The sequence below is a fragment of the Lactuca saligna genome, chromosome 8 (genome assembly GCF_052625555.1).
Source record: "Lactuca saligna cultivar CGN05327 chromosome 8, ASM5262555v1, whole genome shotgun sequence".
Taxonomy (NCBI): Eukaryota; Viridiplantae; Streptophyta; class Magnoliopsida; order Asterales; family Asteraceae; genus Lactuca; species Lactuca saligna.
The window spans coordinates 230,744,102-230,771,712 of NC_136424.1; the positions used below are offsets into that span (position 1 = coordinate 230,744,102).

The 27,611-nt window shown below is 36.8% G+C and overlaps 1 protein-coding gene and 1 long non-coding RNA gene across 3 annotated transcripts; both read left to right on the plus strand.

The window, feature by feature from the left end:
• Positions 1-1,782: 1,782 nt before the first annotated feature.
• On the plus strand, positions 1,783-10,955 carry LOC145011011 (uncharacterized). Of its 2 annotated transcripts, none has more exons than XM_078969619.1 (10): positions 1,783-1,905; positions 3,039-3,277; positions 4,140-4,374; positions 5,250-5,419; positions 5,802-5,944; positions 6,745-6,922; positions 7,694-8,267; positions 8,562-8,674; positions 9,358-9,601; positions 10,476-10,955. In XM_078969619.1, the coding sequence occupies exons 2-10, from the start codon at positions 3,087-3,089 to the stop codon at positions 10,701-10,703; spliced, it is 2,076 nt and encodes a 691-aa protein (XP_078825745.1). In that variant the 5' UTR covers positions 1,783-1,905; positions 3,039-3,086; the 3' UTR covers positions 10,704-10,955. The 2 variants fall into 2 exon arrangements, with proteins under 2 accessions (XP_078825745.1, XP_078825746.1); XM_078969620.1 differs by having other exon boundaries at positions 1,790-1,877.
• Positions 10,956-12,448: 1,493 nt separating this feature from the next.
• On the plus strand, positions 12,449-13,617 carry LOC145011714 (uncharacterized). Its single transcript, XR_013664234.1, has 2 exons — positions 12,449-12,900; positions 13,196-13,617. It is a non-coding gene; the product is annotated as an uncharacterized LOC145011714 (long non-coding RNA).
• The last annotated feature ends 13,994 nt before the right edge of the window (positions 13,618-27,611 follow it).

The window sequence follows — 27,611 nt, forward strand, 5'->3', positions numbered from 1 at the left end:
TCAAGTTGTTACTGTTGCAACCTTCTCCTCTAAATCACCGATAAAATCCAAGTCAATGTTGAATAATACTTTAATGGAGCCACGCCCACTCACATGAATATCTTAAAGATGATCCAAACAAACAACTTTTTATAACTTTTAATTGAAAATATTATTTGAACTGTAGCATCATAAACCATATTTACATGTTCCTTCAAAAAAATTTAAATGCTTCCAGATTATTCCTAGGATAAATGCTTGTGATATTTGGAATTATTTCAAGTTCCGACTCCATGGGTTGTAATAGCTCTATTTTGTTGGCATTTTGGCACAAACCCGATACCTTTGGTAGCCCACACAAAGATAAAAACTTCATCTTTATGAACGTTATTGTCTCTTTTTCCAACATTTTTCAGTAAAGATGATGAGTTATGTTACTTCTTGCAGTTATTATTTGTCATGACAATAGATCGTTTATGTATATTCCTATGACTAAGTCGAGTTCCATCAGAAAATCACATATACAACTCTTCAAGGTTGGCCAAAATTTTCTTTGACACCTTGTGATGGTAAGGGAGCCGAGGAAAACATGTTCATGACTGGGGGATGTTGACGGTGGTTTGCAAGTGCATAAAAAGGTGGCTAATATGATATAAAGGTAACGGTTCTCGGTAGATACAGTGAAGCCGATGGTGAGGGATGTTTTGGTAGAGGTTGTAGTTGCTAGACTTTGCACGGAGATAATAGTGTTCGGCATGTTGTGTTTCATTGTGTAGATTCGGATGGACCAGGTGGTTATCAAAGGAAGCTTGAATGGTGGTGTAAGGTGGTTGGATGGTATTTCCAGTGACATTTACAAGGAAAAGGAGCTTCAATTCGTGGGTGTAACCGGTAAAACCGGGTAAAAAATAGATTGTTGGTATAATTAACTGGTCACATATAAGTTTAATGATCTGGACCACCAAAAAAATACATTAAAGACCTTTTAAACCAAAACCGAATAATTGGTTGGGTTACAGTGACATTAACCCTTAAGATTATTACATCGGTTTTTATTTTGAAAAATATATCAAACTGATTTCATTAAAAAAATAGATTGTATGTTTTAGTCGTTTTCGAAAAAAAGGTTTATATTATTGTAGCAACTTTCCCATAAAAGAAATATGTTTTAAAATCTTTAAAAGGGTAAAAATTTAATATTACAACAAATGGTTCCTGTGTTATTGTATGTACAATCATTTTGATTTTTTAATCAATACATTGTATGTACAATTATTTTGATTTTTTAATCAATACATTGTAATTTCAATTTTTCACTATTAAGGTATTGTATGACCATTTTTTTAGAGAATTCATTTGTTATTTTTTCAGCTAATGAATTTGATTTTTTGTTCCCATCAATTGCAAGTTAATTGGACAACATTGTTGATCTATAGAAGATTGAAGATGAAGCATTGAAGATGTTGAGAAAGTAAAATAATGGTATTATCAACTTAATCAAAATTTAATTTTGGTTATATGTGCTGTTTATATATTTACTTATGAAGTATTGTAGCTTTTTTTTAATAACGATTGTTTCTGACTATTCAACACCACGACAATTGCATCTTCATCCGGTTATTTTTATTATTATAATTTTTTTTACCAAAAAAGATGTGAAACCCTACTACATGTATCAAAATTAAAAACAAAGTTAGTTTTTTGACCTAAACCGTAAAAACATATACCCTAGGGACCACATTTGCCAGTTACTCGAACTCTGTATATAAAATAAGGTGAAACAACTCCCCCTGATCTTTCGGTCCAGTCGCTCCCCAAATCACGCTGTTCCCGGAATCACGTCATCTGTCGATTCTCTCATCTCACGGCGTTGGTAGCCCCTTCAGGCGGGTTGTCCGGTTAGTGGCTCACTGCTTAACAACTTAGGTACAGTTTGATTCTGATTTCTTCATCTTACACTGCTTCTGTGGGTTGTAAACACAATTTTGATTCATAAACTATCTGCTCTATCATTCTTTCAACTCAATTTGCAGTTACAAAATTCTGCTCCTTAGTTAACAGGCGTAAGTCTTAGCAATAAATTATACATTTAACTGCATCACGTGTGTGATTTAATTTGATCTGACTCGTATTGGTATACGGAAGTGGAAAAGGACTTTTGAGGGTATTTTTGCAATTGATATTATATGAGGATCTATATGTGCTCTATAATTGAATTGAATGTAGTTGTCATGTTCGAAACAGAATCATATGTAAAGGAACATTGAGGGTTTTAATTCAAGATGGTGCGTTGAGTTGACCCTTCACTGGTTAAATTTGGATGCAATACTAAACGATGGACAATGTTTGATTTGTAAATCATATCAAGCGATATTGCTATAAATTTCAAACCTACTGCAGTGAAAAATCAAAACAGTACATAAACAACTTCTGAATTTATATCAAAACCCCCAAATCATACATCATTTCCATATATAGTCTACTGTCATTGGTTGCTTCAAATTGGTTAAAATTGGTTCCGGTTTATCCGGGTATTAGTTTATTTTTGAGTTGAATGGTAATATGTTATTGCAATAACTGAAATCGATTTTTTTAGTTGAATGGTAGCATGTTATTCCAAGAAATAAAATTAACTATAAGGAGAAGATTAGGGAACTACTCCTTTCAGAAATTGAGTTTACTAGTAGGCTAGTACTCTAGTTGCCGGTTTATACAGATTTATAATTCATCACTAATGTGGCAAGTGTTTAGGAAGATAGCAATTTTAACAAAATATGGCATGAAGTATATATCGACAACATAAGATATACCAATATTTCCACCTGAAAAGATATGTACAAAATATCAAACAAAATACCTGTTGAATGCAACATGTTCCATACTTGAGAGATATATTTCAAATTAAAAAATCATGGTTTCTTGTTGATACTTATCGATTTTAGGTTGTAGTTTGATCAAAAACAGAATTGCTTTATCTGCTTATTGGGTGATGAAAAAAAGTGTCTTTTTGTTTTGTAGTTTCTTTAATGTTTTAATTAGCTAAAGTTTTGGTTTGATAGGTGGTTGGAAACTTGGATATGATTTAATTTTAAGTTGGTATTTAGAAGATGACTTCAGCAAGCAAAACTAGAAATATGATCGAGGGTTTTGTGAAAGATGGATCGTTTAAGTGGTTGTTGAAAAACCGAAGTCCATTTCATGAAGAGTTTGAAGAGATGAAACTGTCTCCATCTGCTGACAGTAACTGGATACATGAGCTGTCCCCCGTGGCAAATATAGTTGTTCGTCGATGTTCAAAGTAAGTTCTCATTTGTAATAGACTTCCACTTCCTATTTCTACCTTCATTTACTGTTTCTTTTTAATTCCCATTGAGTGCTCTGTCTAGATAATGATGTTTAATAGAAACATATCAGAAAACCATGGCAAACTTGGGGAAATGTATGGAAAAAATATATGCCATAAGCTTCCTTTCCTCACATTCTTTATTAAGTCAAAGAGAAATACCCCTCTATAAGTAAAATCTCTTTTGCAGTAGACTTGCTATTTCTATCTCCATTTTGCAAACCTGTTTTTTCTTTACTTGACCTTGGATAAAGTTTTGTGTAGATTAATGATATTTAAAAAAAAACATCTGATGGCAACCAATGGAAGGAAAAAATAAATCAGGGCAAATTTGTAAATAGTTAAGGCTTAATGGAAAGCCTCATTTCCCTGACTTTTTCTATTTGCTCGTTGTTTCCGCATCAAGTCAAAAGGAAACACTCATATATAGCTTATGGAAATTTGAAAGTAAGTGCTCTTTGGATATAGAGTTTTTAGTTCCATCTCCATTTTGCTGGCCATATTTCTTTTTCCTTTCCCATGATAAGGTACTCTTTAGATAAATAAAAAAAAAAACAAAAAACTTGGGAAGTGGAAGGAAAAAGTAAATGAGGCCAAATTTGTTAATTGGTTAGGACTTAATGGGAAAGCCTCCTTTCCATGGTTTTTGATATTAAGTCGTTCTTTTTGCATTACGTATATATATATATATATATATATATATATATATATATATATATATACACTTTACAATATCAAGTCATGTCCGAATTAAGTAAAAAAAGAAACAACATTTAGTTTGGATAATATGTGGTTTATACATACCTGATTACTGCAGAATCCTGGAGATTCCAACGGGTCAGCTTCAAGAAAACTTTAATGAGGAGGCTCCTGATGCTATAAAAGATCCATCACGGTATGCCCGGAATTTTCTGGAATATTCTTGTTTCAGGGCTCTTTCTGTATCCACACAAATGAACGGTTACATGGAGGACAAGAAGTTTCGACGTCTAACATTTGATATGATGCTTGCGTGGGAGCTTCCTGATGCTGCTAGCCACCCTTCCATGGATGTATGTATATATTACATTCGAAACAGTTTAAAAATGATCATAATAATGATGATGATAGTGATTATAGTCATAGATAGTATAAATGATAATAATAATGATGATGATGAATCATAATAGTCGAAATAGTAATAATGATAATAATGGATGTGCCTGGATATGAAGATGTTTTCCCGTTCACCTCAGTAAGAACCTTTTCTGACCTCTTATGAAGATCTAAAATTGTGAAGATATTTGAAACAACATGAATGACAATCGAAAACATTAACACGGAAAACAGGGATTAGTTGGTATGACCAAACGTGCTAGGTTTGACTCTAGAAGTTTTTTGTTTACGTAAATCAAAAATTCATTGATTCTATTTAAATGATGCATAAAGTAGAGTTAAAACTACACTTTTTATTTACATATAAAAAATTATACTAGTATGTATAAACTCATTCTGTTCGTACATGCTAAACATGATCATGGAATGTAATGACTCATTCTGTTACCTTCCTTATTCCATTACCCTGTCCTTTCCATTCCTTCCGCGGAAAGTTAATGTCCCACAGAATAATCGTTTCACATGTTAATTAAGCATGTTTTACTTTTACATAAGTAAAACTGAAGAAAAATTAAACTAAACATGATATCGGAAAAAGATGCTTTTTTTTTTTTTTTTTTTTACAAGTTTAAGCTTTTCTAGGAAAAAAAAAAGAAAGAATGAATACTGGCAGTTAGAAAGAGATTTGATGATCCAATGCTAAGTTGGACATTTTTAGGTAAGTTTTAGTTTCTTCAAAGTTAAGATACGGTGAGTCCAAGTTGTGATGGAATGGATGTGAGACAAGATGGAGATGGATTTTGACTTTGTAAAATTGATTATTATGCATCAGATAGATGAGGATGCAAGTGTGGGGATAGAGGCCTTTTCCCGAATTGCACCAGCAGTTCCGATTATAGCCAATGTGATCATCAGCGATTATATATTTGAGTTTCTGACTGCATCAACTGGAGGCCGGCTTCTGTTTTCTACCTTTGACAAATACCTCAGTGGACTGGAAAGGTACCATTTCCATAAAATCTCAAGTTTGTTTGTTTTTTTTTTTTTTAAATACACAGGATAGACTGGCCTTGTGTTGTGTTTCGTTTAATTGGGACAAAAATTGCAATTACCCAAAAGATATTTGCAAAAGACTCGAATGCCCTTCGCATCAAAGATAGCCCTAGAAAGTAGAAAGTTTGTACAGTCTCATTCATGTGTGTTTGTTACGTTACGCGACGAGCTTTCTAGGGCTGTGTTCGATGATGATATGAGATGTCTTTTGCACAGACGAGAAACCAAGAGCAAGTCCTATCCCACCTTGGTCAACATTTTTGAAATTTTCCCTGGTGATGAGTCCCAAAGGCTGTCAAAAGACATGAATGAATGTTGCATATATATACAGGGCTGTGAGAAAACTTAAATCTCAATCAGAGTCATCTCTCCTTTCATCCCAACGATCTGGAAGAGGGGAAAGGGTTCTGGAACTGGATGGCACGGTAACCACTCAGCCTGTTCTTCAACATGTTGGGATTTCAACTTGGCCTGGTTCGTAACTTCATCTCTACCTACTTAAATGTTCAATACCCCTTCCTTAGTGGATTCCATTGGAATTCAATTTCCATCTCAGTCCTGCCTTTTGTTTCACTACAAAATTCCACTTTTCTTTCATAAAGCCTCATATGACATCAAATTCAGTTTTAATCCTCCCTGTTTTCTAAACCCCCAAATTAAGATGTAAAATAATTTCCTAAAATCTAGAGATAATTATTCTAGTTGCCTTAAAAAAGGAATTAATCCTTTTTTTCTTTCATTTTTGTTAAATGGAATAAGTAAAAATAATTTTTATCATTATTTCTCTAAAAATAGATTTTTTTTTTCCTTTCTAATTTATCATTTCATCAGAATATTTGTAATCATATATGAATAAAACACATGTGTAATCATAAATGAATACGGCTGTAATCGTAAACGAATAAAACACAATTTAAAGATAAAAATTTCTATGTAATTATATAGACATAACCGAATAAAACGCGTTGCTAAATAACTAATTTATACTTCTATTCATAAATGAATAACACAAAAAAGAAAAAAAATTAGAATGTAGTAATTAAGTATTTTTTTATAATCGTAAATGAGTACAGTATAAAACTCTTAACAAAAAGTAGAATGCAATAATTAACTATTAATCTATAATCGTAAATGAAGAACTCGTGATCTTCTCCACTTTTGGTTGTACATTTGCACTCCAATATTGCATTAGAAGGATCTTGATATCTTGCATTAGAAGGATACTTGTTAAAGTGTTGTAGTATAATACTGAAAATCTGTATTTGTGGCGGCAGGTCGGCTAACTTTGACAGATCATGCAATGTACTTTGAAGCTCTACGTGTTGTATCTTATGATAAGCCAACAGTTTATGATTTGGCTGATGATTTAAAGCAATTTGTTAAGCCTGAGCTCACCGGTCCATGGGGAACCCGCCTTTTTGATAAAGCCTTCTTGTATAAATCCGTTTCCTTGTAAGCCCTTCTTACTTCTTATGCTTATATTTTTTTAATAATCTTGGCTCTAGCTAGTGTTTGGTTATGGTATGCTGGAATGGAATATAATTTTAAATTACAATATTAAAATTTTCTTTTGTTTATATAACACTAAGGTTTTTAAGAACCTTTAAAACTATAACTGCTGTTTCTTTCTCCAAAAGGACCAAAATTAAGTAAAAATATTTTTTTATTATAGTTTTTCATTATATCTTCTTACTATCCAATTTAATTTATTTATTTTTGAATGATAAATAAAAATTTATGTGACTGTATGTTGAATGTGTTTAATATATTTCAAACAAATATTACTTACATGTGTTTATGTAACTTGTAGTGGTATAGCTTTTTTTCATTATATGTAAGAAATGACAATGTACTTTGACTAATTTGTTTATTATAGCATTCTACTTTCATTTTTCCTTTAAAAATTTAGGTGACTATAAGTATAACAATGTCATCCAAATACAAAGCAATTTTCAGTGCTATAATTGGTAAGATTTTCAAAGTATAACAACGTCCTAATTAGAAAAAGATTAAAAGTACAATGCTATATATATATATATATATATATATATATATATATATATATATATATATATATATATATATATATTGTAAAATGCAAGTAACGTGTTAGTTAGAAAACATTTAAACTGCAATGTTGCGAAGAAAAGAAACAAAAGTAGGTTGCCCTACCCTACCCCTAGGAGTTGTTTCGTACTGATTGAGGTGAGGATTCCAATGTAGATCAGAAGCAATTGTTATGGAGCTTCCGGAGCTCAAGGGACACACTCGGCGTGACTACTGGCTGGCTATTATCCGTGAAATTCTATACGCCCACAGATTTATACGTAAATTCCAGATAACTGGAATCGAAAAAGACGAAACCCTTTTAAAAACGGTTTTTGGAATCCTACGAGTTCAAGCCCTAAAAGACATGAGCAGCTCCTCAATCCCATTGTCCTTCGAGGCCGGTCTTATGTTCAATGTCTGTGATCAACTTCCAGGTGGCGATCGGATATTGGAAACAATTGCTGACATGTCAATTTGTCGAGATGATGTAAAGAGCAGCGAAAAGGGAATGTATTCTATATCGGCTAGCACTATGGCTTCTAGCTTAGGGTTTGTGTTTGGGACAAGTTGCAATATTGTTAATGAGGCCGGGGGGATTACGGTTGGTGATGTTTGTGTTGGGGAGTTAACTCCGTTAGAGAAAGCGGTGAAAGAATCCAGAAGCACTTATAAGATGGTTGCAAATGCACAAGCTACAGTTGATGGAGTTAAAGTTGAGGGGCTTGACACTAACTTGGCTGTCATGAAGGTATGGTATTTTCTTTTTATAAAACACAATTCTGATTGTTGCTCCTTCCTCTGTAGTCTGTACTGCAATGCAAACAAAGGGGACAAAGTTTTGCAATTTATTTTGTCCAATGCCCTTCTCATCGGAAATACCAATAGCTAGTCCAGTCCTATTATTATTATTATTTGTTTGTGTGATGGGACTGGAGACACTTTATTTTCAGTGATGCATCCGAGGAGGGCTTTTACAAATAATTAATGAGAGATTGATAGTGAAAAGTGAACTCATTATTTATTTATTTATTTATACTTGCAGGAGTTGCTGTTTCCAGTTACTGAACTTGGGAATCATCTTGTGAAGCTATATTACTGGGAAGATCCTGTGAAGTCTCTTCAGTTCTGTTTGGTATTAACATACGTCCTTTACAGGTAGGTGTAGGTTAGCTTTTAATTTGAGTATCCAATTCAATTCCTGCAGTTGCATGCATCATGTGGTGATTACCATAAGATAGCAAATGGATGGAGTATTACTAGTCACATTCATATAAAATTAAGAAAATCACTGTTGGCAGATTGAGTTAAACAACTATGAAAGAGAAGTCGAACAAAGTTTTGTGTTAGTTCTTTTTTAATAGTCAACTTAATGAGTATATGAGCGATTCATTTTTCCTCACTTAATAGAGGAAGTCAAAGAAAAGAAGTTGTAAGCTTTTACAAATTTGCCCTCATTTATTTTTCCTTGCATTTCACAACTGTGCTTTCATTTTCTCAAAAATTCTTTAAACATCATATATCCAGATACCACTTTATCCAAACAACACCGAGGACCTGTTTCAAGTGCCGTCTTTATATGCATGGATTTTGTTTCAAAAATAAGTGCTGTATAAATAAAGACGGTTACCGGTTTGGAAACATGTGGATGAGAAATGACCATTTTACCCTTGTGTCTAGAAGTGATGACAAATAAAAAAATTTGGCTGTTTATTTGATGGAACAGAGAAAGGATGATGTCTGAATATATGAAGGCACCAAATTCTCACTTTCCACATTAATTAAGTGATCAAAAAAAAAAAAAAAAGACAGACACAGACAGCTGATGTATATTTTGGCAGGGGATGGTTTTGTTATGTTTTCGCGATGCTGCTTTTGTTTGTTGCACTGTTTATTATGATTACACGGTATTCAAGCCGAGGGCGGCCGGTGGATGAATTCAAGGTGATAGCACCGCCACCTATGAACACAATGGAGCAGCTTTTGGCAGTCCAAAATGCAATTTCTCAAGCTGAGGAGTTAATCCAAGATGGAAACGTTGTTCTTCTTAAACTACGCGGTCTATTGCTCTCCATATTCCCACAGGTGCCTTTGCCTTTTTTCATCATCTTTTCCTCTTTTATTTTATTTTAACACTTCAAATCAAATCTATATAAACTATAAAGTAATAACCTCAAACAAGATTATATGATATGATATCTTCTAGTCCCAACTTAAGTCTCATTCTCAACCCAAGGCTGTGTTTGGCAGACTAGCTGGTAGTTGATAGTGCTTGGTAAAAACCAGCTGATATCCTAGATGGAAACTGTAAAATTACATCAAAGGGTACATTTGGGTGGGTATATTTGGAAAACTTGTGAGTTTATCTATAAGCTATCTCAAAGATATGTTTTAAAAAAAAGCTACTTTAGTTGTCTCACCTAACACTACATTGCAATAGGCTCAAAACATATGGTAGCTTATGCACCCCAAACACAACCTAAATGCAACAAATAGCAATGCACTTCAGTTTATTATTATTATTATTTTTATTATTATTATTATTATTATTTTTTATTATTTTTTATTTTTTTATTTTAGTATTTTTTCTATTACGGCACCATACTTATTATTATTATTTTTCTTATTATGGAATTAGACTTTAAATTCTTTTCTTACTTAGGCTTAAGTTTTACCTTGCTAATTTAATCGCATTTAGTAACAAAAAAGTTTCCACCCTTGATGCAAAAATAGCAATGTAGTTTAGATGATTTGTTTGTTAGAATATTCTAGTTTGATTTCTTCCTAGACCTTGAAAAATCTATCCGGTGTCGGTGTAATATTTATAAAAATGCAAGTGATTAAGATATGTATTCTAAATTATAGAGTAGTTGTAATTGTATTCTAAAATCTAAATTAGAAATATGATTGTTTATAATTGTAGGTTAATTTGATGAATGTGGTGTGTTGTTGTTTTCAGGCGAGTGATCGATTTGCAATTGCACTTGTGATGATGGCGATTGTTTTGGCTTTTGTACCGATGCAATTTGTGATTCTACTTGTTGTGTTGGAGGAATTCACAAAGTACTCCCCTCTCAGGAGTTCAAGCACCGAACGGTTGGAACGCAGATTCAGGGAGTGGTGGTTTAGCATTCCAGCAGCTCCGGTTGTACTTGAAAAACTTAAAGAGGACAAGAAAAAAAAGTAAAGGAAACTCCCTAACTCTGTCTGTCTTTAGATGTAAATACAACTCCCTGGGTGCCAGAAATTACATACATTCCCTTTATAGAGAAATGACATAAGTAGTCCCTCTGCTTAATCTTACTGTATATGTAGTAGTAATGTGGTATATACTAGTTACTTGGTGTCTGCAAGGCGAATCCACACTGGAATTGTAACCCCTATGGTGCGGCTATGTTGAGATTGAGGGTATCTTGAAGAAATAAACAATTTTTTTGTCTGTCATGTGTGTTTTTCCTTTTTTTGAAGTGCTGATAGGAAAGTACGTGAAAAGTATTTTAGTGAACAATGTTGATGTTTGAATGTTTTTATGATGAGATTGCTATACAAATTGGGGAAGACCAAAATAATTGTTGGAACCGATTACAATGCGGTTTGGTTCTCGGTCGATCGGAATCCTGAAAAATAGTTTTTTGTTCCTATGGGTATCGGTCCTGCGGTTCTTGTTTTTTTGGTGCTGGAATCGGAAGTTGAAGGCCAAACTCAAGGCAATGTGTGAAAAATAGTAATTTACTTTAATTGGTTGAGTTAAGCCATGTTTGGTAGCCTCTTAATTGAAAAATCAAGAGGCAACTTCTTAATTTGTCAGATGTAGACTGTTTGGTTGCATGTGAATTTATGCCTATTAATTAAAAAGATGTCTCTTAGGGTGCGTTTGGTTCGCAGGAAAGGAATGGAATTCGAGGGAAAATAATTCTAATTCCCTAGAATTCATGTGTTTGGTTGGACATAGAGGAGGGAAAATGATTCCTAAATGAAATAAGCTTTCCACCATATGGAGGAAAGTGAATTCCTTCCAAAGTTGGATGGAAAAATTCCCTCTCATCAAGGAAAGTAGCATATTACAAAAATACCCCTTGTACTTATCAGAAAATTCACCACCACTATCACTGACCACCACCACCGCCACCACCACCACTACCACCACCGCCACCACCACCACCGATGTCGCCCCACCGACCACCACCACCACCACCACTGCTGCCACAACTACTACCACTACTGCCGTTGACGCCACCGCCACCATTGCCACCAATCACCACTACCACCGCCATGACCGCCACCGCCACCGCCACCAACACTCACCATCAACGCCACTACCGCCACCCACCATCACTACCTGTGACGCCACCACCACTACCATCATTGTCGTTATCACCCTTGCTGCCGCCACCGACCACTTCCGCCACTACGATCATTACCCACCACTACTACCAATACCATCACCACTAATAACACTACCACCACCACCACTACCATCGCTACCACCATCACCGTTACCACCACCGCCGCCACCAGCTGCCACTGCTACCACTAGCACCATTACTGTCGTCGTTGTCGCCACGAACTGACACTACCACAATCACCATCACTTCCATTACCACAATCAATGCCACCGCCACCATCACCACTACCGTCAAAGCCACCATCACCGCCACCCAACACTGTCGCTGCTGCCACCCCTACTGCCCCACCACCACTTCCACCACCACCGAAATTTTACTGTTTTTATAATTTTCATAATATATTTTTACATATAAGTTAGAAAACAAGGTAAAATTAAGCAAAACATGCAAAAATGGTAATTATGCCATTTTACATGAATTCCAATTCCATTTCCTACGAACCAAATAGATTCTGGAATTAATTCTAATTCCATTTCGTACCAACCAAACATCATATGGAATTGGATTCAAATTCCTGACAGATTCATTTTCGAATTCCAATTCAAATTCCTTGATCAACATTCTGTGAACCAAAAAACAGTTTAATCTTTTAGATGTAAAAGCATGTATGAAAAAATAAATAGTACAAACGTTCTCTTTTTGCCCAAATACTCCCATTTCCTTCCTCTACTCTTTCTTCTTCACAAACGTCGCTCCTGTTGCTCCCTCCCACTGACTCCAATTACAACTCTACGCCGTCCCATCCGGACATCGCCTCCGCCAGAGATGAAGTCTTCGCCATCGCCACTGGCAGTGAAGCCCTCCGCCCCCTCATCGATGTCTATTCTCTTCAACCCCTTTCTCTTGCAACTCTAATTATGTATGCGTCCGTTCGATCTGTAATGCCGAGGTTGCCGCAACCGCCGTCTTCGCCTTCACATTCACCTCCGACTCTGACTGCTTCACCTGTTCCGCTTTCGCCTCCGACATCTTCTACAGGTAATGTTGTTCCTTGTAATCATACATTCAACAATAGCCCACTGATCAAGACAATGAAGCCCTAGATCGTTTATTTTGAAAATCTGATAAACTAAGTTGATTGTATTTTAATAGGAACTTGTTGTTTGTAGATTATATATACTTCTATTTTACTACTTATGCAAATATTCAATTAATTTTTAGAACGTGGACTTTAACTTAATTGAGGGAATGTAATTAACCTAGCATGGAATGTCCATAATTTGAGTCTTTATTCAAAATCAAACATCTGGTATACATTCTTCCTTATAAACAGGTTAGCCCACTTCGTTCTTCCAAGTGAGGATGAATATTGGAAAACAACTGATTTTGATAAACAGATTACAAGGATATTACTACTGGTCAGGTATACATCTTGTAAGATGTTGTCATGTACTAGTTTGAGAGCAACAATGGAACACATTTATTAGATTTGATGTTGTTTTGCTTAATATTGTTGTTGTTTTTTGAGTTTCGATGTTTTTGAGTTTCGATGCTATTTTGGTGAAGTTGAAAAAAATAGTGGGAAACTTGACATTTTTATCATTATATCATTGTAGTTCCTATTTATACCCAACTATTATAGATTCCCCCGCGTTGCGGGGGTTGGAGGGTATTCATTTGTAAAGTATGTTGGTGATGTTAGTGTTACTATGTACCACACTACGTTAAAAAAGAGTACACTATATTTCTTCATAATATCGTGTGACAACCCAAAAATTCTATCTTGTATAACTATTTAATTTAATCAATGTTAAACTCGTTTCTGTTATCTTTTAGCATTGTTTAAGGGTTCTAAGCTTGAGTACAACCAAGGTTGAAATTAGGAATGAGTTATCAAAGTCGCGAAGTAGCATTTCGGGCCATACACTCCTTTATGAGGAGTGTACGACCGTACACCCCCTGGCCGCACACTCGGGGTGGTGGGTCACCCACCCCTATATATATGAGTGGACCTCCCTTCCTTCATTCCTTTCTTCCCTTGGATGCACACCACTACTTTCTCTCTCTAGATTCTTCAACCAAGAACCCTCCAAAGGCTTAAAAAACGTAAGTAATTCATCCTTTAGCTTGTTATAATTGAAAGACCTCTTGATTCTCATGTTTCAACATTGTTCTTCATCCTTTGAAGGAGTACGGCCGCACACCTTCATAAGGTTGGCCGTACACACCTTAAAGGCCCTCCAAAGTGAGAGTTTGGCCTCTGTCATCTAATTGGACATGCTAAACCTTCGAATCCTAGCCTCGTTTCACCTTAAAGTTGACAACCTTAGCATGAACATGAAGGGTGTACGACCGAACACACCTCCTAAGGCCGTAAACCCTCTTTGATGATCTTTATTGGCCTCAAACTTGCATTACAACTAAGTATGGGACGTAGAAAACTTCTTGGATGCTAGTTAGGACCTGGAAAACACCTCAAAAACACATATCTTCATGAGTGTACGACCGTACACCCATGGCCGTACACACCCTTACGGTGGCCGTACACCTCCCTCACTCAATCACATAAGGTTTTAGCACTTAGCTCAACTGTTTCCAAGTTCCTAGGGTGGTTTCCTATCATGTCTAGTCGTGAAATACCCTAATTTGAATCATATATGTGTCATTACATGTTAAATAGGATCCAATTGTGTTTGAGGCTTCACTTGACACCCAACATCTCATAACGATCTTCATACAAATCACCCACTCAATGTGAGTTCATACCCCTATATTTTCTGAGTTTTTAATGTTTTCGCCGGGGGGGGGGGGGGGGGAGGATACAAGTAAAGACACAAGTAATCATGTGTTTAAAAATATAATTTGATTTATTATATTTCCTATCATTGGTATACAACAAACATAGAACTTACTAAACATGATGAACATAGTTTTGCGGACAGTTTTATAAACGTGTTAAGATACAAACTTTGCAAACACAGTTTTCAGAACAAAGGAACAAACTTATGAATTATAAAATAAAAGATATTATTTTTACAAGAAAGACACAAGTAATCATGTGTTTAAAAATATAATTTGATTTATTATATTTCCTATCATTGGTATACAACAAACATAGAACTTACTAAACATGATGAACATAGTTTTGCGGACAGTTTTATAAACGTGTTAAGATACAAACTTTGCAAACACAGTTTTCAGAACAAAGGAACAAACTTATGAATTATAAAATAAAAGATATTATTTTACAAGAATTCATGTTAATAATAAAAAGGGTTTTCATAGTATTATTAGTGAATTCATTGAGAGAACTAAAGTGTGAGATGCCTTGTAAGTAGAGTCTCCTGGAGGGAGAGTGTGAGTTTGTGTATAGATCTATACGGGAGTGACAATCCCGCACCTGAACTGCTAGCTACAGTTAGGCAGGCATGCCTGGGGTGAAAAACGTCATTTTTCATGACGTCTGAATACGTCACATTGATGATCGTCCATAGTATGGTTATAAGAATCCACAGGTGAAACAACGACTCGTTCACGAAATAATATACCTAACAAACAGTCAACAGGGTTAGTAACTATGTGATGACTTACTATGTATATTAGGGTAATATGAAATTAACATCCGACTTGCAGTGGGATGTGTGATTTCTGCCTCATTTCATGTTCCTTGTTTGGTTGTGGGCTTAGGGCAGAATCACCCAATCGACTGTTTGTTTGATCTAGATTTTTATATCTCGTATTTACTAAGTGATCACAGGAGGATATTAACAACTCTTTCAAGATACAGAACAACACGTTATCAACTAGTTTTATTTATGTAATAAGACTACTATACAATGGTTTTCATACAAGATCCGATAAGAAAGGAAGATTCTTGAAGTCTAACCTGGATGACCAAAAGTATGGAGCCAAGTGGTGTGAAAAGTGCAAGAAGAAGGATTATGGGAGATGCAACGAAGAAGTGACTTGTTATAAGTGTGGGAGGATCGGTCACTATTCTAAGGATTGTATGCTTAATGATAAGGTATACTACGGATGCGGAGATAAGGGGCACATGTCAAAAGATTGCCCGACAAAAAATAAAGCAGCAAGGCCAAATGCACCGCCGAAGCCAAAAGCAAGAGCATTCCAAATGATCTTTGATGAAGCAGGTGACGATGCAAGAGATTAGGAGTAAGGGTCTATATATCTGGAGATCGAGATATAAAGTAGCCGTATAGATAGTATCATGTGGTGTAGCCTAATATGAGAGGCATAATATAGGGTGAACTTGAATATCTATGTAATTGTTTCAAGAAGTAATATAATCCTTAGTTATGTTATCCGATGTGTTAAATGACCATGTGAAATTATTGTATCGTGACTTAGACAACCAAGAAGCAATACTTAGGACAAGTATGAGTATGTGTGAAAGGTAGTAGAGGCCAATACTACCGGAAGCATATGACTCACATTTGGATCAGTCAAAGTCACAAGGTTACCAAGGCGTTAGTAATTCATTCCGTTTTGTTCATATATGTCATTACCATTGTTTCGGTAATGACTGGGAAGATGATTGTTTTTCTAACCTTAGTGGTCATATTAAATCGAGTCCAGATAAGATATGTATGTTACGTGGTTCAGAGAACCAAGTTTGATCTAGCATTCGACTTAAGCCAAAAGATTGAAGTAAAAGATAATCTAAGTGATCAATAGAAGTATCACAATCGCCTTTAAAATAAGAAGCTTGTAGCTAGGAGTGCTACATGCTAAAATGTGATTATATCACATTAGGACATGAAGGAAGGTATCTTCCATTCTGGAACCTGACTCTAAAAGACCTGAGTCTAAGCATTGCATCATACGATGAGAGGTCATTAGAACATGATCCATCTGTTTGTTACGATAATCAATGTAAAGAACTTATCTTAAGTTAAGTATGTTTAAGAAGGATTAAGAGTCTCCAATAAGGATCGAATTTGTAAATCAAAGGTTATGATTGAAAGACCAACATAGGATAAAGAGTAGGTGCAAGATTGAGCACCGCCAACAGTCATGAAGTCCAAGAGTTAGAAACTCATTAGAAAAGACATAAGAGTTACGATTATTACCTAGGATGAACAGATAACTTATGGAGTCATTATACAAGTCATGTTTTGTTGATGATTCCAAGACGTAATCATCTTAAGGGGGAAATAATTGTAACGCCCGCAGATTCTAACTAGTCAATTTAGAGATAATAAGCGTTAAAAATAAATTTTTGATAGGAGATTATTTATGATAAATGATATTAACCAAAGTTATCATATATATCACAAGGTTTACATACATATAAAGAATGCTGAAATTTGACTTATAACGAAGAAGTTATGAATTGTCGAAGTTTTGCAATTGAACCGACACGACATCACGTATCGTACAAAGTGAATTTTTGACAAAAAAGTTTTTAGCCTTAGCGATCTAAACGAAAGTCATAGTAGTCGTTAAACCAAGAGCATGCATATAGAGAACGTCGATATCTGACTTCATTTGAAATTATGGTTTATTTAAGATTTAGCTTAGCAGTATACAGCTCTAAAATTGAATTTTAGATCGGTAAATTTTTAGATAAAATGATATAAATGAGAAATGAAGATCTCATTAATAGGAGTTTAACAATAAAAAGACAGTTGAAAATGGAGTCTGTATGTAGAAGTTATGAATTTTATACAATCGTTAGCAGTGTAATCTTCTTAGAATATTAAATCTAAATTCGACCGAGAATTAGCCAATGGGGTCAAAACGAAAGTTGTAGATCTTGTTAATACCTATGTGTGGATATATAAAGAACGTCAAAAATGAAGCTCGTATGCAAAAGTTACGAATTTTTTAAAATTGGTTGTTTTACATGCATCCTGCACCACGTGTTAGCACCAAGCGAAGCCTTGGTGCCTTGGCAAGCTCATGATGTGAGAGCCAAGTCTCACGATGTGAAGAGCCCAATATAGCCTATAAATATAGCCGAATATCACTCCATTTCTCACACCTTTCAACTCCATTCTCTCCCAACCCCCCCGAGGTCCTAAGACCTTTTCTCTAGCACTTCCTCGGTGTTAGTAGCGAGTCCCGGGGTGTTAGAAGTTCCTGAGAAGAAGTGCTTTTGGCTAAGAAGTTCTTCCCGTGCAGAGCCCGATTTCTCGCTAAACCCCCTGTAAGTGAGTTATGCTTACCATACTTTAAGTATAACTTATGTTCAAGTTCATTATTGTTATTATGAACCTATAAAATAGATTTATCAGTGATTCCAAGTCGTTATACTGATTGATCTACTTACAGGGATGATATCTAGGTTGTGATTTAGTGAGTTGTTTAAAGTGGGATTTCCAAACAGTATACTTCGGATACCAAACGAACCCTACCTCAGATATGATCCTAATTGGTTATTCCTTACTTGATACATCATGAAAGTAGACTTTAAGTTAATAATGAATCTAGACTAATAATTAGTCGCAATAAATATTAGACTAAGAATTAATAATAATGATACTAGGTTTTTGTTGGATTAGGTCTAAGCCCATAACTATAATTGGTATGTACTAGACCGGATAGTAGCATGGTCCATTTTGGGTTGAATTCACTGGAACAATTTGATAGGATGGATATTTAAGAAAGATGTTATTTTTGATTTTTTTAATATATTATAAGTATAATATATTAATCGAGAAATCATATTATTTAATTGGTATTGACCAAAAATTTATTTGGAATGAATTTACTGATCAAAAGAGACAAATTAAATTAACGGGGCATGATTATGTAAATTAGTGATACATATGGTTTGGGCTAATGATCCATGATTAATTTGTGATGGGCTACGCTTATAAGATAGTCCATGAAGTGTTAGTGTCACACCCCTGAACCAGACGGCGGAAACGTCTGAGGGCTCGCGTGACTAAAATTGAATATCATCACAATGGATATACATGAATCATAACATAAACATCACCGTGCATCAATATATTACAACTGAAATTGTTCACATCAAGTACATCGTTTAAACATTACATATCCATAACATAAATTGTTTGATAGTTTTCAAAAGCATAACACCCTAACGTACTCGGTATTACTCCTCAGCTTACTTGTTATTTGAGAATACAAGTTATTTTGAAAAACGTCAACATATAGAATGTTGGTGAGTTCATAAGCATGGTTGTTATGAAAATGTTTTGTGTAGTTTATAAAACCCAGAAAATCCGATATTTTCTGAAAAAGACAATTGTTTATATCAAAGTGTGAAGATCCATAGGTTTATGCGTGAATGATTTCAAAGCGTGTATAAATGAAAAGTTTTGCATCGTAGTTATTGAAAAGTATAATGAATGGTGTTGATTTCCTCGAAAAACCCGATGTTTTCCGATTAGACGATATAATTGTTTCAAAATTGTTAAACCTCACAACGAATGACTATGATTTTTCCCTGATTACTTGGATAGTATTAGATTTGTTTATGTGCGTCGTTATAACCATGCATGATAATGACTAGTTCGTCTGTCTTGGCATTCGAATGAATGCCATAATTGATCTTAAGAATTTGTCATCCTAGATTGGCCGAGTCTAACGTAGCGATGTGACAATCCAAAAATTTTTCCGTCACGGTAACCCGTTCACGTCAGTAAAACCCGTTTGTCTTTCAATTTTTCCGTTAACATTTTGGATTACGTCATTTAAAATAAGACTTTTATTATGATCTCGTGAGTGTCAAAACAAATTAGAAACACGTGAAAACATCCCAAATTTTTATTTGGAAAATTTATAGTTTCGACCACGTCGGGTTACGACAACTAAATCAGGTACGACCAAAAGCCCCGTTTAACGTCGGTATCGGGTAGATTTCCACCAAGCCTCAAATTCTAACCCTATATAAAGTTGAAAGAACTTCATTTGAAGCTTTTTCACTCTCTCTCTACAAATCCAAGTTTTGATCCAATATCACCCATTTCAAGCTCCAATTTGGTAAGAAATCCATCCTAGCTCATATTGTAACATGTTTAGCTTTCAAATCCATGTCTAAATAATTCAAAAGGACCAAATACATGTGTTTACGGCCCAGGAACTATCCCAAAATGTAAACACCCATAAATGGGGTTTTGGAGCCCCAAAACCCTTCCAAATCACTTCTAATGCGTAGATATGACTTAGGGGCTTACAAGATTGGACTTAGAAGACCAAAACCTTAACATTTGAGGGGTAAACACGAGTTTACGGCCCAAGAACATGCTTGGACTGTAAACACCCTTTCTAAGGCCGTAAACACCTTTTAAGGTGTTAAGATGCCCCTTAAACACCTCCTAAGCTTTGGAATAATGTCTAGAACCATCCACCTTTGTGTTAGAGACCTTAAACATGAAAGAAACCATCCCCTTAGGAGATTACGGCCGTAACCCCCCCCCCCCCCCCCAAGGAATGTTTCCTGGGTCGTAAACTCTTATAAAGTGGTCAAATGGTGCCCTAACTTCCTTCCATGGCATGTACTTTGGACTAGAATCACTTATGCTTAACCTAGGATCAACAAAACACATAAGTAAAGGGTACATGAGAGTTTATGGCAGTAAAATCCTAGTTTACAGTTGTAAACTCATTAATATAGTCCATATGTTGATCAAACCCCTTCCCTTCCCTTAGAACTAAACCTAATATCATCCCACAAGTGTTGTAAGACCATTAAGAAACCAAGAACACACCACCGATGAGTTTACGGCCGTAAACTCATGGGGATATGGTCTTAGGGCTGTAATCTCCATAAGGAGTTTACTCTTGAAGAGCAAACTCCATATTTAGGCCATACACCCCCTTAGATGCTACTCGGATCACTCCTAACACTTGAAATGAAGTGTTTTCGTGCCTCGGAGTGTATATTCTTATCTAAATAGTAGTTCAAAGTCTAATTAGATACAATTATGTATCTCCTCATTTTACATAGGAACCTCGCACGTATTCAAGCCCTAAACGGACATTTAGCATCCTAGCCGACACATTTCTCGACCGGTAACTTCATACCCCTACACCCTTTTCCATGTTTTCAATGTTTTCAAGGGGGAATACAAGCAAAAGTACAAGAATATCTTGTACTCAAATTTATTTATTTCATTTGAAATGTTTCATTTTCCATATGCTTTTAACAATAGAATCCATATTAACCAACCGTTTGACTTGCAGAGTTAGTTTTCAAACTGATTGCAAATCTTATAGTGTTATAATGTACATTTCATAAATGGTTTTCTATTTCATTACTGTTAAAATCATTAACATTAGAACTTTAAACGTCCTCTGTAACACTCCACAAAGATACGCGAGTGGAGGACCACCTTTGTAATTAGAACTTAAAACAGGATTTTCCGCATTATTACTTGTAAATTCGTTAATCTTAGGGTTGGAGACACATCCTCTGTAACACTCCACAAAGATACGTGAGTGGAGGACCGCCCCTGTAACCGAAATCTCTTAGTAGGAGAGTGTGACTTGGTGTATAGATCTATACGGGGCTGACTACCCCGCACCTTGCTGCTAGCTACAGTGGGACCGGCAGGTCCACGGGTTACAAAAGTCATAAATGATACTGGCCTTCCTTTGCCATATCTAGCTTATCGTATGGTTATGGAACTCGTAACTTAGATAACGGAGATTTACCTTTTGGTAATAATGAACTTAGTAAATTAATAACCTTAGAAATTAGTTTACTATTATGATAGTTTTATATACGTGTTAAAACTAACATACCTTCCAAGGATAACCAAGCTTTTAGGAAACTTCACACAAACCCTACAAGTATGGTAGATTCATGTACATTTCATTCAGATTCAATAACCAAGCACAAACTTCTAAGGAAAATAAGGGTTTTTCCTGGGATAATAGAATTTGTTCTTAACTAGATCGTGTAATAACCAGATAACAAACTGTTCTTAACCAAACTGTGTAACAAATGGATAACTAAACTTTACTTATAAGAAAATATGAGATTTTCTTGGATAACAACTTTTTCAGAAAACCAAAGAAAGCTTATTCTTTTACAGAAACAAACCGCTTATGAACTCACCAGCTTTATGCTGATATTTTTAAAACTGCTTGTATTCTCAGGTTCTCCTTAGACAGGTATCCCACGTTCTTTTGCAGAAGACGGAGCATATGGAAGTCACGTCTTTACTTTTGTTTAAGCTAATGTATCTATAATCATGTATTACCTTACTTTCAAACAAAAGTAATGATTCTATGTAATGCTTACTATGTGTATTGGTTGTGATACTTTACATGACGTCCTCCGCCCCGGAACGTTTCCGCCATCGGTTTCGGGGTGCGACAGATTGGTATCAGAGCCCTTGTTTATAGTGAACTAAGTATACCAAACCTTACATGGTATAAGACTATAAACACTAAGGGGTCGAAGTGCTCTGAACTAAAAGTATACTTTAAAATATAAATATTTTTCAAAAGTATACAAGAATACCTAAACGTCAGAGACCGTAACTTCGATTAGAACAAAGCATAAGTAATTGGGTGTTGTGAGCTGCAGTTAAACCTGGGCAGTTATGTAGTCTTGTCTAGGGTCAATATAGCCTGATCAACTATATTCATTCGAGACACGACCGACATGTTCTTGGGAGTGACTGTGGTGTGCAGCATGCCTAAAACTTACCTAATATCCAAACAATGATTCATCGTTACAGCGAAACATAAAATACTATGGGATTATTTTAGCCAAAGTCGATTGCGTTGTAGAAATTCATTCCAAGTGTTGTTACTCATTCTTTCCCTAGCGATAAATTCCCATGTTTTGGTAGTTTTTCTATATATTATCGCTTAGTAGAACACTTTATCCGTCATAATGAGATATCTTTTGTTTCATATCTCATTATTCAATTAAGAGGACTTACCATCCTCTTTTTCCTAATCATTTTAGATCAATATGCCTCTAAAGAAAGCACCCAACTCAAGGAACAACAACTCTCCACCACCGTATCCATCTCAATTCGACCCTATCTTATTTCAGGCAGTTGCTACTGCCGCAGTGACGGCTGCAATGGCGCACTTGAACCCCAACAGGTCCAGTGGACCTGGAAGTAACACCTATTCCCAAAACCATGAAGATGACCAGGGGCACCAGAATGAGTGTGATGAGAGTAAGAAGACTTTCTGGAAAAAGCGAAAGGGTTAGAGTTCACAAAGACCCTCCAAGAAGCACAAACAGTGGTAGTTCAAGCTGCTACTACTCTTGTCGCTGCGTCTACATCTCAAGCACCTACCACTAGGTATGCTGGTAACCTCCCTTGGTGCAACAGGTGCAATTACCACCATCGTATCCATGACCCATGATGCGAGATAATCTGCATTAGCTGTGGCAAGAAGGGTCATCTTGCGTGAAACTACAGAGCACCGACTCAACCAATCAATCAAGATTTCGGAGCAGGTATCAATCAGGCTTGCTATGGGTGCGGTGAAATCGGGCATTTCAAGCGAAACTTCCCAAAAGCAGCAACCACCAACAATGCTGGGATAGTTCTAGCTATGAAGCAGGAGGAGGTAGCCGCCGATCCCACCATCATCGCGGGTACGTTCCTTCTCGACAATTCTTATACTCGCATCCTTTTCGTTCTAGTGCTAAAGAAGTTTTGTTAGACATTCATTCAAACATGTTCTTAAACATAGTCCTCGTCTAGTAACCGAAACATTTACCGTCGAGATGGCTAATGGTGAGAAAGAATATGCCAACGATATATTCATAGGCTGTACCCTTACCTTGAACGATCATTCCTTTCCCATTGACCTAATGCCAGTTTCCATAAAGAGCTTTGATGTTATCATTGGCATGGATTGGTTGAGTCCCAATCATGCAGATATCCTTTGTTATGAAAAATCCATCCGTCTCAATCTTCCCTCTGACCAGACTCTCATGATCTATGGTGACAAACTTAGTTCCAATCTTCGCATCATTTCCTGCATCAAAGCTCAAAAGCTTCTACGAAAGGAGTGTTATGCATTCCTAGCTCATGTAATTAACGAGAAACAGGAAGTTAAAGACCTCGAGAGCATCCCCAAAGTCTGCAATTTTCCTAATGTCTTTCCCAAAGAGCTCCCGGGAATTCCTGCCGAATGTCAAGTTGAGTTTCGCATCGACCTAATTCCTGGAGCAAATCCTGTAGCCAAGTCTTCGTATCACTTAGCTCCAACAGGAATGCAGGAATTATCCAATCAGCTTGATGAGCCACTCAATAAAGGGTTCATCAGACCGAGTTCCTCACCCTGGGGAGCCCCTGTATTATTTGTGAAGAAGAAAGATGGATCCTTTCGTATGTGCATAGACTACCGTGAATTGAATAAGTTGACCGTCAAAGACCGTTATCCTCTTCCTCTAATAGACGACCTTTTCGACCAACTTCAGGGAGCCAGTTACTTCTCGAAGATAGATTTCAGATCAGGGTACCATCAACTTCGATTTCACGAGAATGATGTTTCCAAGACAACATTCAGGACTTGATATGGACACCACGAGTTTGTAGTGATGCCCTTCAGTCTAACCAATGCACCGACTTTCTTCATGGACCTGATGAACCGGGTGTGTCGCCCCTTTTTGGACAAGTTCATCATCGTGTTCATTGACGACATACTTGTTGATTCCCAAAGCGAAGAAGATCACAAACAACACTTTAGTGTTGGAAACTCTTAGAACGGAGAAGTTGTACGCTAAATTCTCCAAATGCGAATTATGGATTCGGAAGGTAGCTTTCCTTGGTCACGTGGTAAGCGAGGAGGGTATACATGTGGACTCGTCCAAAATCAAGGCGATATAGAATTGGTCGGCTCCGAAGACACCCACAAAAATCCATCAATTTTTGGGTCTCGCCGGCTATTATCGCAGATTCATCCAGAATTTTTCTAGAATTTCCAAACCCCTGACCACTCTGACACAGAAAGGTGTACCCTTTTGTTGGAGTGAAAAGAAAGATACATCATTCCAAACGTTGAAGCAAACCCTGTGCAGCGCACCTATCCTGTCCCTGCCCGATGGAACAAAGGATTTCATTGTCTATTGTGATGCGTCCAATCAGGGCTTAGGTTGTGTGCTTATGCAAAGAGGAAAAGTTATTGCTTATGACTTGAGACGGATGAAGGCACACGAAGATAATTGTACGACTCATGATCTGGAGCTAGGAGCAGTGGTCTTCGCACCGAATATTTGAAGACATTACCTCTACGGAACTAAGTGCACGATCTTCACTGACCATAAAAGCCTTCAGCACATCTTCAATCAGAAAGACTTAAACATGAGGCAATGGCGATGGGTAGAGCTACTCAGTGACTATGAGTACGAAATCCGCTACCATCCCGACAAGGCCAATATGGTAGCAGATGCCCTTAGCCGAAAGGAAAGCTCAAGTAACAAGGTGAAGACATTGATAATGACCATCCATTCCCACTTATCTGCACAAATCCGAGAAACCCAGTTAGGAGCCCTAAATCCAGAGAACGTGTTGAACGAAGCCTTGAGGAGAATGGATAAGAAACTTGAGATCAGAGGTAACGGAGTCTACTGTTTCATGGATCGAATCTAGACCCCAAAGTCTGGAGGATTCAGAGAAGTTGTTATGAATGAAGCTCACAAGACCAGGTAATCTATTCACCCAGGTTCAGATAAGATGTACCCGGATCTCAAGAAACAATACTGGTGGCCAAACATGAATGCCGAAATCGCAACCTTCATGGGCAAGTGTCTGACTTGCACCAAGGTAAAAGTCGAGTATCAGAAGCCCTCGGGTCTGCTCCAGCAGCCCGAGATACCTGAATGGAAATGGGAGATGATTACCAAGGATTTCATCACCAAGTTACCTAGATCTTCGAGTGGGTACGATACCATTTGGGTAATTATCGATCGTTTGACATAATCCGCTCACTTCCTTCCGATTAAAGAATCATTCAAGATGGAAAGACTCACGCGAATCTACATCCAAGAAATAGTCCGACTGCACGGTGTGCCTGTGTCCATTATCTCCGATCGAGATAGTAAGGTTACCTCAAGATTTTGGCAATCCCTTCAGAAAGCTCTTGGAACCAAGCTGGATATGAGTATAGCTTACCATCCTCAGACATACGGACAGAGTGAGAGAACTATCCAAACCCTAGAAGACATGCTGAGAGCATGTGTCATCGATTTCGATGGGACACCCATTTACCCTTGATCGAGTTCTCGTATAACAACAGCTACCACACCAGCATCAAGGCTACCCCGTTCGAAGCCCTCTACGGTCGTAAGTGCAAAATCCCCTCTGTGCTAGGCCGAGGTAGGGGACACACAGCTAGCCAAGAGTCAAATCCCCGATAGTGCTCTCACTAGTACTGAAATCATCTGCAAAACCACCGAGAAGATCATCTAAATCCGAGAACGACTGAAAGCTTCACGAGACAGACAAAAGTGTACGCCGATAAACGACGGAAACCTTTGGAATTCCAGGTTGGGGATCGTGTCCTGTTGAAGGTCTCGCCTTGGAAAGGCATGATACGCTTTGGAAAGCACAGAAGACTTAATTCGAGGTACATAGGACCTTCCGAGATCCTCTCTAGGATCGATCCCATAGCCTACAAAATCCAACTACCTTCAGAACTTAGCAACATCCATCCTGTCTTCCACGTCTATAATCTTAAGAAGTGCCTAGCTGATGAAACCCTAGTAATCCCTTTGATGAGACTGAGATCAACGAAAGTCTGAACTTCATCAAAGAACCAATCTAAACCATGTATCGAGAGATTAAACGTACAAAACAAAGCCGTATCCCGATAAGTGAAGGTTCGTTGGAATGCCAAGCGAGGACCCGAGTTCACTTGGGAGCACGAAGACTCAATAAAACAGAAACATCCACGTCTCTTTCCAAACCCATGACTGTATCTTATTTCTAAATTTCGAGACAAAATTCCCTCAAATGGGGGGATAATGTGACAATCCGAAAATTTTTCCGTCACGGTAACCCGTTCCCGTCAGTAAAACCCGTTTGTCTTTCAATTTTTCCGTTAACATTTTGGATTAGGTCATTTAAATTAAGACTTTTATTATGATCTTGTGAGTGTCAAAACACATTAGAAACACGTGAAAAATCCCAAATTTTTATTTGGAAAATTTACAGTTTCGACCACGTCGGGTTACGACAACTAAATCAGGTACGACCAAAAGCCCCGTTTAACGTTGGTATCGGGTAGATTTCCACCAAGCCTCAAAATCTAACCCTATATAAAGTTGAGAGAACTTCATTTGAAGCTTTTTCACTCTCTCTCTCTACTCTCTCTCTCTCTCTACAAATCCAAGTTTTGATCCAAAATCACCCATTTCAAGCTCCAATTTGGTAAGAAATCCATCCTAGCTCATAGTGTAACATGTTTAGCTTTCAAATCCGTGTCTAAATCATTCAAAAGGACCAAATACATGTGTTTACGGCCCAGGAACTATCCCAAAACGTAAACACCCATAAATGGGGTTTTAGAGCCCCAAAACCCTTCCAAATCACTTCTAGTGCTTCGATATGACTTAGGGGCTTACAAGATTGGACTTAGAACACCAAAACCTTAACATTTGAGGGGTAAACACGAGTTTACGGCCCAAGAACATGCTTGGACCGTAAACACCCTTTCTAAGGCCGTAAACACCTTTTAAGGTGTTAAGATGCCCCTTAAACACCTCCTAAGCTTTGGCATAATGTCTAGAACCATCCACCTTTGTGTTAGGGACCTTAAACATGAAAGAAACCATC